Source organism: Nesoenas mayeri (assembly GCF_963082525.1).
Source record: "Nesoenas mayeri genome assembly, chromosome: 12".
Taxonomy (NCBI): Eukaryota; Metazoa; Chordata; class Aves; order Columbiformes; family Columbidae; genus Nesoenas; species Nesoenas mayeri.
Genome location: NC_137547.1, coordinates 17501838 through 17515972, shown reverse-complemented (window position 1 = coordinate 17515972; position 14135 = coordinate 17501838). Strand labels below are relative to the sequence as shown.

At 42.4% G+C, this 14135-nt stretch overlaps 1 protein-coding gene across 1 annotated transcript; it reads right to left on the bottom strand.

Annotated features, from left to right (window-relative positions):
* Window positions 1-5920: 5920 nt before the first annotated feature.
* NUDT19 (nudix hydrolase 19) lies at window positions 5921-8746 on the bottom strand (the record flags this gene model as incomplete). The annotated part of the gene is made up of 3 exons (XM_080352176.1): window positions 5921-6148; window positions 7233-7440; window positions 8048-8746. The coding sequence occupies 3 exons, from the start codon at window positions 8744-8746 to the stop codon at window positions 5922-5924; spliced, it is 1134 nt and encodes a 377-aa protein (XP_080208302.1). The 3' UTR covers window position 5921.
* Window positions 8747-14135: the final 5389 nt, after the last annotated feature.

The following is a 14135-nucleotide window of genomic DNA, read 5'->3' as shown; positions in this document are numbered from 1 at the left end:
TTTGCTATATGTCTCAGAAATATTACACGCATCAAAGGATTCAAACCAGCCTTCTTAACAATGCACTATGCTAAAGCCTAATTAAGATTTGCCATCCACACATGTCCATACAATCACCTCTATTTTTAATACACCAAAATATACCTGTTATCATCAACCTACTCACAGTATATAGCTGCTTATCTTACATTCAAAGGCCAACAGAAACAGGCTAATTGAAGACGAGGGCTGCTACAACATATTTACATGACCACATAAGCAGAAATACCACAGAGAAATGCTTAAAAAAAACCCCAAAGATAACACAAAAGAGTCCCAACCACAACAATTTTAACAGATTTTTACCAGTATTTCACATTACATTAATCTGCAATGGTACCTATCACACTTAGGGATTACAACAGAAAAATAAACTACCTACAGACTGAAGCAATGTGCCTTTCATTTTGGCACAAACCAAGCACATCATATCATCACTGCAGTGTCCATCTTACCACCTGAAAAGAATTCACTCTGGAAACAGGTGCCTAATAAAATGTTTTGGAAGAGGAAAGTCAAGTCATGGCCCTTCCACCCCCTCCGTTAGTGTTGAACACATCAGCACTGAGTAAGCAGCAATATGGCTACACTGTGGTCATAACAAGCAACACGCTTTGCTAAGAGATGGCACCAATTATTCCCCATTTGGCACTACAATGACACAGGTGAAACTATTTTAGAAGCTTTACCTAACATTGCATGATAGAAGCATTCTACCCCAGTTAAATGAAGTGTCTAACAGTGCACTATAACACAGTACTGCCTTATGTGCCAAAAGGAATACGCACTTTTATTTCAGAAATAAAACATATGAGACATAAATAACCTCTCTTAATCTCCCAGTTTGAGAAGCACAAAACCAATAAATGATCTGTCAAAGTATCAAGGATAAAGCATACCCAGGTAAAAGGCTAGCTCTCCTCACATAAACCTAATAAAAACACGCTTGCTTTGTTGATAAAAACTAAATGAGAACTCAAACGTTTGCTCAAGTTCCACCTCTAAGGATATTTAGCAAAATGTTGCTAAACCCACCACTCCGAACTGCCACACTGACCACATAACAGAAGGGAAAAGGTTCCTCTCCAGCAACGCACCTCATACAAACACCAATTCACTATTCCAACCTCTCCCTGCTAGTCAGTCTTTCTTCATTTAAAAACCCCACATCTAACAGACACAGTGCAGGGAAAGAGCATAGTAAAGAGTAAAAAGACTCTTAAGAAACTATCTTTTCCTTTATCTACCCAACCGCCAGTTTCCCTCATATTCATGCTCCTCCTCATAAAAGCAACCGCCCTAACCTTAGTCACCAACACCACCGCCTCCCGCCGCTCTCCTCAGAAGTTTCCAGAAGCACCGGCGCTCCCCGCCGCCGGACTCACTCCGGCGCGCGCGGGCTGCGATTGGGCGGAGTGCGCGCCCGGCGCCGCGCCGCGAGCTCGCTGCGCATGCGCCTCGCGGCGCTGAGGGGATGGCGGGAGCGCGGCCGTCAGGGCGAGGTTAGAGCCCTGCGGTGGCGCGTTCTCGGCTCCTTTGGTGTATTGTCGTGGCAAATGAGTCTCAAATGGGACTCTTACCGTTGTGCTGCTCCTGCTCCGGGCTCGGAAGGGCAGGACTCATCGATCAAACCTTGGGTATCGTCTGTCCACCCTAAGCAAGACGCAGGGCCATGGAGCCCGGAGAGCCAATCCCGACGGCGGAGCCACGTGGCGGGGGCGTGACCACTAGGCGGGGGGCGGGGCCACAGGGCAGAGGTGTCAGGGGGCGGGGCCGGTGGGCGGGGCCACGGGGCAACCCAGGCCTGTGTGGAAGACAGTGAAGCGATTGATTCTTTTTAGCGTTTCTTGAAAAGATGAGAAGCAAACTTCAACATGTGACATGGTAAGAGACTTTAGTCAGAGGATTTCAGGGGAAAAATGTCATCCAGAACAGGAATGTTCATGCACTTCAAGGCCTTGGGCCAGATCATGTGATTCCCTCTCTCCTCCCCTTGCTGGATGCACCCTTACACTCTGTTCTTTCACAGGTCTCCTCCCATTCTCAAGATGATCACCACCCCATCGCTGGAGTCGCACCTCTCAGCACTTGGGAAACTCCTCTGGGCCCTCCTTGTTCAAACCAGCCTCAGGGGGGCAATTGCCGTGCCTCAACAGACATACCTCATTTGTGGACGAGATCTTGCCAGGCTTCCAGCTACTGTTAGGTTGATGCAAAAATAATGGTGGGTTTGGACTGTTAATTTTAAATCATTATAAGTAGGCTCAAACACATCTTTATTCATCAAAATAGGAGCTGTTACAGTTGGCAGTTTTGCCAAAGAGAAATAAGTTTGTGTATTCCTGTAGCGTAAAAAAACGTGCTTTGGGATTGGACAAACTCTTGGAAAGCATTTTCTGCATCCTGCTGGTTGTGGAAGCATTTTCCCTGCAAAAATTTGTTGAGATGCTTGAAGAAGCGGCAGTTGGTTGGTGAGAGCTCAGGTGAATATGGTGGATGATGCAAAACTTCATAGCCCTATTTGTTCAACTTCGGAAGCATTGATTGTGTGATGTGCAGTTGGGTGTTGTTGTGGAGAAGAATTGGGCCCTTTCTGTTGACCAATGTCAGCTGCAGGCGTTGCAGTTTTCAGTGCCTCTCACCAATTTGCTGAGCAGACTTCTCAGATGGAATGGTTTTGCTGGGATTCAGAAAGCTGAAGTGGATCAGACTGGCAGCAGGTCACCAAACAGTGGCTGTGACCTTTTTTTTTGTGCAAATTTGGCTTTGGGAACTGCTTTGGAGGTTCTTCTCAGCCCAACCACTGAGTTGGTCATCACCAGTTGTTATATACAATCCACTTGTCAGTGCACATCACATCTGATCGAGAAATAGTTTGTTGTTGTTGCGTAGAATAAGAGAAGACAACACTTCAAAACAATGATTTTTTTTTTGTTTTTTGGTCATCTCATGAGGCACCCACTTATCGAGCTTTTTCACCTTTCCATTTTGCTTCAAATGGTAAACAAACATAGAATAGTTGACACTGAGTTTTTCGGCAGCTTCTCGTGTAGCTGTAAGAGGATCAGCTTCAATGATTGCTCAGTTGGTCATTGTCAACTTCCAATGGCAACCACTACACTCCTCATCTTCAAGGCTCTCATCTCCTTTGTGAAACTTCTTGAACCACCACTGCTCTGTACATTCATTAGCAGTTCCTGGGCCAAATGTGTTGCTGATGTTGCGAGTTGCCTCTGCTGCTTTACAACCCATTTCGAACTTACTCGAATAAGAAAATCACTCAAATTTGCTTTTTGTCTAACATCATTGCCATAGTCTAAAATAAATATAAAATAAGCAGCAAGTAATAAGTCAGTAGCAAAAAATGCATGAAGCAAGAAAAGTGGATTCAAATGATCCCACATAGGCCACAACCAACCGTATCCTGGGCTGCACAAAAAGCAGCGTGGCCAGCAGGTTGAGGCAGGTGATTCTCCCCTTCTCCTCTGCTCTGGTGAGACCCCGCCTGGTGTGCTGCTTCCAGCTCCGGGGTCCCCAGTGCAGGGAAGTCATGGACCTGCTTGGCTGGGTCCAGAAGAGGCCACAAAAATGATCAGGGGGCTGGAACACCGCTCCTATGAAGAAAGGCGGAGAGAATTTGGGATGTTTCGTCTGAAGAAGAGGAGGCTTTAGGGAAACCCTATTGTTGAATGTCATTACTTAAAGGGAGGCTTATAAGATGAGAGAGACTTTTTACCAGGGCCTGTAGTGACTGCATGAGGGGTAATGGTTTCAAATTGAGATTTAGATTGGATATATGGAAGACCTTTTTTACAGTGAGGGTGGTGGGACACTGGAATAGGTCACCCAAGGAAGTTGTGGATGTTCCATCCCTGGAAGTGTTCAAGGTGAGGCTGGATGAGGTTTTCAACAACCTAATCCAGTGAAAGATGACCCTGCCCACGTCATGGGTGCTGGGTTAGGTGATCTTTAAAAAGTCCCTTCCAAACCATTCTATGATTCTGATACCAGTTATCACAGTGAGGCTATTTTTTAAAGTCTCTATCTGCAGGAGCAGAGTAGAGTAGTTTACCTTTGTTTCTACACACCAACAGTCAAATAGGAATAGTTTTGCAAGTGCTTCCCTGTCCTCCTTTCCTGGGCTGACAGAATAACCTTAACTTGCTGCATTACTGTCCACCAGCTCAAAATAAGGAATCTTGGTTCTACACAGAAGGTGAAGTAGAGCCCAACAAATACATCTTTATCAATGCTGTGTCTTAGAGATTTGTGTATCTACTCTTTGTAACTTGTAAAACAACATAGCAACTACTTGGATGGCTTATTTTACCCATTACGAATAAACAGCTGAATCATTTTGAAGCAAAGATATTTGTTACTGTAGACACCACAAGTATGATCATAAACATGCCTTTCCCTCTTGTCTTCCTAGTACTACTGGCCAGTGTTAATCTCAAAAAGCTAAAAATCATGTAAGACAGCAATACAAGGTACTTTCTTTGCTTCCTCTACTCTCAATTTTGATTTTTCTGTTGTCTTCATGTTCAGAAGAGTTAGCCAGAATATTCTGAAGGAGACACAATACTGCATAATATACAGTATACATAATATACTGCTTTGTGTGATCCATGTTTAGCAGAGGTACACAAATTTCAGCAAGGTCTGCAAATGCAAGAACAGTCTGAGCATGTTCAGAGAGAAGAAAGACATGCATTTTTTTCCAATCCAAATGAATGCTACAAACCAATTCAATTTAATGAAAATATTGCAGAAAATTTTAATTAAAATACAGAACAAAAGCTGAAACGAAGCTTTCTGAACAACTTTACTGGCTGATCTCAAGTCATCATTCATTCTTCTTCCAGGTAAAGAACTTACGTCACTGTTCCATTTGCTCCATTTATTGCGCAAGAAAAAACAAAACCAACCAACCAAAAATCCCAAACAAAAAAGCAAGCAGCTTCCTCTGTAGTTCTTAAATCTCAGATATATTTACTAAAGTAGCTGAGAAGCAAGATGTGGGATGTTGAAATATGGAAGTGGGTGTTTCCAAGGTAGCACATTATTCCCTGAAGTTGTTGGTATCTTTTTGAAGCTAAATAATTAATTTTTCTAATTTTTAAATTGCTAACAACTTGAAGATAAAAATTATAATAAATAAAAAGGACATTGAGAATGCACTCAATCTGATGACTCAGTTTGTCTAAATTATCTCTACCTTTGAAAATTGTAAAGTTTTAAATAGAATACCATTTGTAGAAACAATTTGGGTATATTAAATATAAACATTAACTTAATAATTTTTTAAAGTGAATTTTAGCTAACAAATATATATTTTTTTATACATACACTGGTTTTGCCAAAAATGAAAGACAATAGACTGAGAGATGTCAGCATATACGGAATGAGAGATTTCATTCATTCCTAGACACACAGTACAGTTGTCTAACAGATAACTTTGGGACACATAGTAAAAGAATTTGCCAAGTCAAAACATATTGTTCTGAACATAATATATATTTAAATTTTCAGTGAGAAAAGAACCTGTGTGACCTAATCAACCATTGTTGCAGCATATTCTGCAAACAGTCTGTAAGTAGAATAAGGTGGTAATGGCTCAGTATAATTACCATCAAATTGCATTTAATTATTAATTAAGCTGATGGTTATGCTAAATTTTCAGGAGCCTCTAAACATCGTAACTGGCAGAACTACAGTTTCAAAGACTCAAAGAATTAGGTACACATGAATCTCAAAACATGCACACATAAATGCTTTGGCAGGACAAAGGAATATTTTCCTGACTATTTGGCAATGTTTAGAAAGGACCCAAACCACAGTGAATGTAATTAAAAACATTCTAGCTTTAAATCAAATGGATATTATAATTTGCTATTGTAATCTGAACAATCAAGGTTTATCATCAATGGATTAATATGTTTATATTTTGCTTGAATATTAACATAGACAGCAAGATTGTTGATGTTTTTTATTACTATCCTGTGAAATACACTACCCTCTTTCATGAGATCTTCAATCTTCTTATCTGTTGACATGATTGTTTTCTTCTCTCCGGTATAATCTGGATCTTCCGGATATAACTCATCTCCTGGGGGCAGAAAAAGGTTTTCGTTATACATTGTCTACCTCATTTTTCAGCCTTTTGATTGACGCTAGCAATTTTTAATATATTTATCAGGGCATGAAACTCAGTGGGAATGTATTTCATAATACAGAAGTAAATTGCCCCTAAACATCTTCAGATTTAAAGACAGGGCCCATAAATTTTGACGTATCTGTCAGTGAGGCTGCAGTGCACATTTGAGGTGTTGATTTGAATGTTCCAATGTTCCTGATAATACTAATATGCTACAATCACAGTCTGTTGATATACAACTTTATGTAATAGGTAGAGAACAAGACCAATACTTTTCTAAGTGTTAAAACAGTAGGATCAAGAATAGAAACTAGTTACTTTGTTCTGTTTTGTTGAAGAAAACAGTATTTTGCCATATAAATGCATGTTACTCTTGTGCAAAAGTGCAAATGCACCACCGATACAGAAATTCTAGAGGTTAATTGTGACCAAAAAAAAAGGGGGCAAAAGCATAATGAAAAGCAAAGAAGCAGAAAAATAGTAGACACAACTTTTCATAAGGAGAAGGAAAAAATGTAGATGATTATCAAATGAAGAGGCTTAAGTAGGAGAAAGGGCAGGAGGAAAATGAATTAGTTTTATCTTTTTAGATCACTGCCCTATCACTACTTTGTGAGGATTTGAGACTGCAGTTGTGCCTGACTCACACACACAAACAGGTAACTGAAGTAAATGAGAATTCCCACTGAGAAGGACTAAATAGGAGGAATTCTGGTACATCCTTCAGATGTAAAAAAAACCCCGAATGCTGAAATGCTAGAATTTCTTCACAAATAAACATATTAATATCCACCATATGAGCCAATGAGATGATAAGTAAGTACAGAAATAACGATGCTGTCTGATTCGCAGCTGGTCTCTCAGAGTAGCTATTATCAACTGTATCTAAAAAGAAAGCCAAACAGTAGAAAAAGCATGCAGTAACTTAAAACAGTAATTTTCTTACAGTTATAGCCTGGTTTATGTCATGTGGCTTAAGTATGTATCAATTCTCAAACTTTTATATTTTTAAAAGAACCTTGATCTGTATTCTTACCTGGCAAAAGCTGGATGAAGCCATCGGAAGCAGTTAATATCACGGGCATCCAGCGCTCACACCCCTCCAGAGCTCGATCGGAGCTGAACTTGTGTAACTCACGGAGCGAAGAGAAGTTGCACAGCCTACAAAATTCATAGAACTGAGGAGGAGGAAACCATATTTCTTGAGATTTAAAGCGTTCAATGGCTTCTGGAGGTGATGACCACTGTAAGATGAAAACAATAATAGTGTCATCAGCAGATGTATAAGCAACTTTAAAAGCCATTTTCAAGTCTTTACAGAAAAAGAGCTTTCAACAGTCCACGTTTTCTGAACACAATAAAAACCATGTATAAACTACACCAAAATAACAACAAGAATTTTTTTTTAAATTGAGAAAGCATAATAAAAGCAATTTATAAAAATTATTCCTTTTTCCTATAAAATTAAATAACCTTATCTTTCACACAGAGGCATACCAACTTTGGAAACTAAAACTGAGACTGGTTGTAGGGTCTGACTAAAAGTTTGCTGAAACAACAGGAAACATTAAACTCAACGTGAACTGAGTTAACAGAGGTTGCTACTGACGCTTAAAGAAATAAAGTACTTCCAAACATCTGCTTCTTACACACATTGTTTTCAGCCTGCAAGGGGGAGGATTAAAGCGCAGATCAAAGTCCCCTTTTCTTGCATTTTGAGGGAGCGTTATGAGGGCGGTTCGAGGGCTGGAGCTCCGCTCGCCCCGGGGTCGCGCCGGCGGTTCCTGACGCGGGGTGAGGAGGGGCTGCCCGGGGTCCCTCCCGCCTGTCGCCACGGGCACGCGCTCTTACCAGGATGGCTGTCACCTCCTGCTCGTCCTGCGAGGCGTGGGGCGGCCGCTCCCCCAGGCAGCACACGTAGAAAGCCGTGTCGTAGCGCCGGCCGCCAGCCCCAGCCCTGTCCACGGAGGTCAGCCAGTTGCTCCACTCGTGCAGGGCCCAGATGTTGGGGACGCAGCCCAGGTGCCGGCACAGCTGCAGGAAGCAGCCCGCGTCCTCGTGCACCCGCCGCCGCCACTCGCTGAGCTCGGTAGGGGGCAGGCGCTCCGCGGGCAGCGGGGACGCGGGGCCGCTGTCCGCCGCCGGCCCGCGGCCCGGCACCAGCAGCAGGATTCCCGCCTCCTCGAAGGTTTCCCTGATAGCGCAGATGCGGAAGGCGACTTCCCTCGGCAGCGGCGAGCCCAGCCGCCCCTGCTCGGCGGCGAACAGCGGGGCCCGGCTGCTGCCGACAGGCGCCGGTCTGACCAGGCCCAGCCCGCACTGAGGCGAGGCGGGCAGCAGCCCCAGCCAGTCAGCGGAGAAATCCGCCGGCTCCGCCAGGCCGCCCGGGAAGACGTGTGCGCTGGGCATGAAGCCGCTGCGGGAGCTCCGCTGCAGCAGCAGCACCTCATAGTCGAAGGGGCCGAGCGGGGAGCGCGGCAGCCGCGCCGGCGTGCCCGCCGCCAGCAGCAGCGTCGCCGCTTCCCTCCAGTGCCGCAGCCGGCAGTTCATCGTGAGGGGTGGAGGAGGCGGTGGCCGCGATCGCGCTCTGGGGCCTCCCGGGCGCCACCGCCGCCTGGGCTCCCGGAGGAGCGACTGCAGCCGGGCGCTTGGGCGGGAAAGCTGGGCGGGCTCGGCCGGGCCGGGCACCGCGCAGCTCGGCCGGCTGAACGCCTGTCCCGCCCGGAGACGCGGTGGGATGGAGGCCTGTCAGAAACAGCCGGTAATGCCTCAGTCCCGGTCAGCCTTAAGCCGGTAAGTAGCGTCACAGTATCACAGTATCACAGTATGTTTGGGATTGGAAGGGACCTCAAAAGATCATCCAGTCCAATCCCCCTGCTGGAGCAGGAACGCCCAGGTGAGGTTGCACAGGAACGTGTCCAGGTGGGTCTTGAATGTCTCCAGAGAAGGAGACTCCACAACCCCCCTGGGCAGCCTGTTCCAGTGCTCTGTCACCCTCACTGAGAAGAAGTTTTTCTCAAATTTAAGTGGAACCTCTTGTGTTCCAGCTTGATCCCATTGCCCTTTGTCCTATCATTGTTTGCCAACGAGAAGAGCCTGGCTCCATCCTCATGGCACTCACCCTTTATATATTTATAAACATTAATAAGGTCACCCCTCAGTCTCCTCCAAACTAAAGAGACCCAGCTCCCTCAGCCTTTCCTCATAAGGGAGATGCTCCACTCCCTTCAGCATCTTTGTTGCCCTACGCTGGACCCTCTCCAGCAGTTCCCTGTCCTTCTTGAACTGAGGGGCCCAGAACCGGACACAATATTCCAGATGGGGTCTCACCAGGGCAGAGTAGAGGCAAAGGAGGACCTCTCTTGATCTACTAACCACCCCCCTTCTAACCCACCCCAGGATGCCATTGGCCTTCCTGGCCACAAGGGCACAGTGCTGGCTCATGGTCATCCTGTTGTCCACCAGGACCCCCAGGTCCCTTTCCCCTACACTGCTCTCTAATATGTAATTTCCCAACCGATACTGGAGCGTCCTCAAAGGGCAAAAGCTTAAGGAAATACAGAGGGCGTACAGGCATAGGGCGAGTGGCAGAGAGAAACGAGGTGATGACTTTCAGTTTACTCGGAAAACTACGGAGTGGTTTGCAGTTTCTGAGGTTTCGTAGCACTGAGTGTATTTACAGTATGACAAGAGGTAAATGTTGAATAGCTCCCTCGCACCCCAAAGTCTCCCCGAGTGCTGCTGAGGGGACTGTGGTTCCAGCACAGGGTCATTTGTAACTGTGACAGCGGTGCTGACCCCCCAGCTGGCCTCGGGGAAACCTCCTTATCTCAGGCCCACATCAAGGTATTGTTGATAACAGAAATAATTGTAGGTCTTTAATTAACCGTGTCATGCTTCAAGTTGTTTGAATTTGTTCTGGTAGACTTCAAAGGGGAGAGTTATGTAGATTTTTAATTAATTTTTATTACAAAGCTCTTCTGTTTTGAGGCTGTTACCTGGAAAAAAGATATATTCAGCCATGACAGCAAAACCTTGAAAAAGCCCTTTGAACAGGTATTTTACAGTAGGAACCATTTTATTTTATTAACATTTGATTTTGATTCCTAAATTTAATAATAGATTTTTAAATTTTTTTCAACTTGTGAGGAGTTTAAGCTGATGACACATGTTGAGAAATTTTTTAAGAATACTATTTGCATGTAACATGGAGAATCCTCCTATTTGTCACCCTTCTCACTAGATTCTCTTTGGCAAACGCTCGCATACCTGCACATGCCTCTGATAACTTCTCCACTTTATTTTCTATTTGAGCATGTGCTTAATGCCCGTGAGATGTGTCTCACCATAACTGAAATGATATTTAGAGGCAATTTAACCAATGGGATGCCAGAATATTTCAGCTGACAGAACAAAAAATTCAGGTGATGTCTATGCACACACAGCTGGGCCATAAGTTCATCCTGGCACGAGGCTGCAGCTGGCGGAGAACAGGTCAGCCAGCCAGCTGCTTATACTAGAACTGGGGCAGGACACCAGCTGTGGTTTTGGCAGACAATATATGAGTGTGCTCTCCCTCTCCTTTCCTTCCTCATGACGACATATACAAGCAAAACCGGGACATCTAGCCTCCTCTTCCATAGTAGTTTAATCATTAGTGCTCAACAGTGATTACCGTCTTGAGCAATGGAAGCATAAGGTCCACTAATGTGCCTGTTCCAAATAGATGGTATTTTGAACCTAAAATCACGATATTCACCCTGTGTTTGTTTGCCTTTTTCAGTCTTAGTTACCTATTTTATTGTGTTAAGTGTACATCTCGTTAGGAATGTGCATTGCCTAAAAGCTGCTTTACTGGTGAAATATTAATAAACTACTGAGGTTTTTCAAGGTTTAACATCCAATGAGCTTGATGGCTGATCAAAAAGATTTAGGGTCCATTATGTCTGATCATTTCAGCATAAAGGCATTTTAAGTAGAAAGTACTCACGTACCAGTAACAGCATCATTTTCAAATCAGTTGTAATACCAGCACATATACAAAACTGTCTTACTGTAACAAAAATGCAATGTCTGACATCACTGGAACATTATTTCAGAACATCTTGGGGAAAATCTGATAATAGAGAACAGTATAGATTACATTATTAAGTTTCAAAATGGGATATTTTTAAAAATTTTTATTTTTATTTTTACCTAGTGCAGTCTAAAGTCTCTCAAGTGGTAGTATGTAAAGTAGGACTATCCTGGAAAACAATTCCTCTGGTTTCAGTGGTATCCACAGGTATTAGATTTAGCAGATCTAATTTCATAGGCATTCTTTTGTGGGGGCTGGAAATCGAATGTGTGGCTGGCATAGGTGCTGCTGTTGCCACTCTCAAACACACACAGAATACCAGGACTGTCAGTAAAGGAATAGTTGTGTGGTTATAGCGTTCTTCATGACCGTTCTCAGCACCCAAAGCAGTCCTTTGGCACCAAACACAGCCAAGTGCAAGTTAAGACAAACATTATTCTCCCACTGCTGCATTTTCCCACATGTTTGTATTTTTGTATGTAAGGCAGCTCTTTCCCTTAAGGATGATATTCCTTACCCAAGAGTCAGCATATTCACCCTGTTGATGGCAATTTTTTAATCTTTCATTATTGTTTTACAGATTAGATCAATATCTGTTCACTGAAGCTTAGGTCATCTCACGCAAAATTCCAGGAGCATATGAGCCTTTAATTGACCTGGTTATAAGGACTAGAGGTGGCAGTAGGTTCTAAGGGTGAACTCTCAGAAACTCTTTGAGCAGAGATCAAGTGTTTGAAGGGACTGTTACCCACTGCCAGTTTCCTGGTAGGAAAAAGGAAAGCTAATGGCTGTGAATGTGCATAGATCTGCCCTCTCAAAGCTATACCTGACTTGCTGGAGATAACTCAAATAGATATAGAAAATGTCTGAAATCCAAACTAGATGGAAGGTTATAAAGCATGTTTAATTTCTTCATTGTCAATTTAGATGACTTCTTTGTTCCCATATATTCTGCTAAAATGCAGAGCTTATCTCACATGTACTTAAAACTTGTACAGCGTTACAAGTGGTTTCCGAAAGAATGGAAAATCGGAGAAAATCTGCTACTCAAGAATGCAAATCTTAAACTGAGCATACTAGTTTATTCCTTTACTGTAGTATAAGCGTTCTGGCACAAGGGCCTTCTACATTCAGCTTCTACATGCCAGCTGAGCTCTGGCATTATCCTTCAAGGAGCAGCATGTGAGCTGGGAATACAGGAGATTTTAGTTTGGAGAAAAGTCTCTCCATAGCAAGAATTAGCTGGAGATAATATGTGACACTCAGTAAAGTGTAAGAGAGAAGGCTGGAGAGTCCAAGGTCCCCTCCAGATTAAATAATGATAAAAAGTATTTTTTGCTAAAAAATAAAGAATTTGACTGCTGTTCATGCTGCTTGTATGCCAGAACATACAATCGTTAACCTGATGGAGCCCAAATACTTCTGTATGTCAGGTTGTTTTCAAAAACAGATTGTGCTGCATTGAAAAATAAACCCTTGTGAGGTGATGCAGAAGTTCTGTCAAATGAAAAACCGTAAGATTATTGCACTGATAATTCTTTGTGGGATCATATTTCAGCAATGTGAAGATTACTTCATCCTTCCCCTTTGGTTACTGCTTATGAGAAAAAGAAAACATAAATTTGTTTACAGGAAAAATATTCAGGTCACTACATATATAGAAATGATTGTAAAATTAGCTGTCTGGGGTTATTTTTGTATATTGAGAATACTTAGTAATAGAACTATTTCATTCCCTTTTCTCAGATCATTATATACACTATTTTGCACATACAGATCAGTGCAGATCATATCACAGATCATTTCACTTCAGTTGAAAAACAAGGTCTACCATTATTTCACAATTTGATGTGGCTTACATGCTGTCCTGTGAGTTGGAGACGATACCTACTAAGTTCTTAGTTTAATTTATATACATCTGGTAAAAGCTTTGTCCCCATGCAGATGTAGTGTCTACTATAGTGAACAAATTGTTACAACCTCAAGTATAAAAAACTTAGAGGTTTCACTGTGCCTCTCTGCTACTTCTTCAACTGGCTGAATTCAAAATGACATTCTAAAGCTTTTACATTGTTTAGCTCATATAATATCAATGAATAAATAGACTTAATGAATAATCTAAAAAATAAATACATTCATCACTGTATATTTTTCTAAGTATTGTGTCCAAAATGTGAATAAATATCAAATCTAAGAAGAGCAGGTTTATGTTTATAGCACCTTCATACAGAATATTCCAACAAATCAAACTAATCAGAAAACTAGGTTACAGATAGTATTAACAACTGGAAATGTTTTACTTCCAACAGACACATCATGGATTACATGTTTTATGCAAAATAAAATCATGGTTGTAATTCTGCAGCTTTTAATTACATGAATAGTCTTTGCACATGTAATTTCTCACTGTACTGAGAAGTGATGGCTCATATGAGTGATGATTCAGACCACTCCCTCTAAGACCTGGAACTCAAATGTTTATTTATATATATAAAGTTACACATGCAATTAACATATTAGATTAAGTTGCTAAGGGAGTATCATGTTTGGTGTGTCAGGTACTCCACAGTCATTTTATATGGTATAAATAGTTAAATATTTTCTTCTGTTGTCTTTTCTCATTTCCACTTTTCTCCCATGTTTTTCTCACACTTATATATCAATTGTTGAAGATCATGCAAAGCAATTGCATTTGTTTTTTGTTTTGTTTTCTCAGACATTTATACACGGCTGTATGACCTGGCATTTACTATTCCTACAAAACTCCCACGATTTTTGAAGTCATGCTTTAGGCTATGCAATTCCTTAATGCTGTGACATATCAATGAGTCTGAGTGTGTATGTTCTTTGAATATTTGCGTG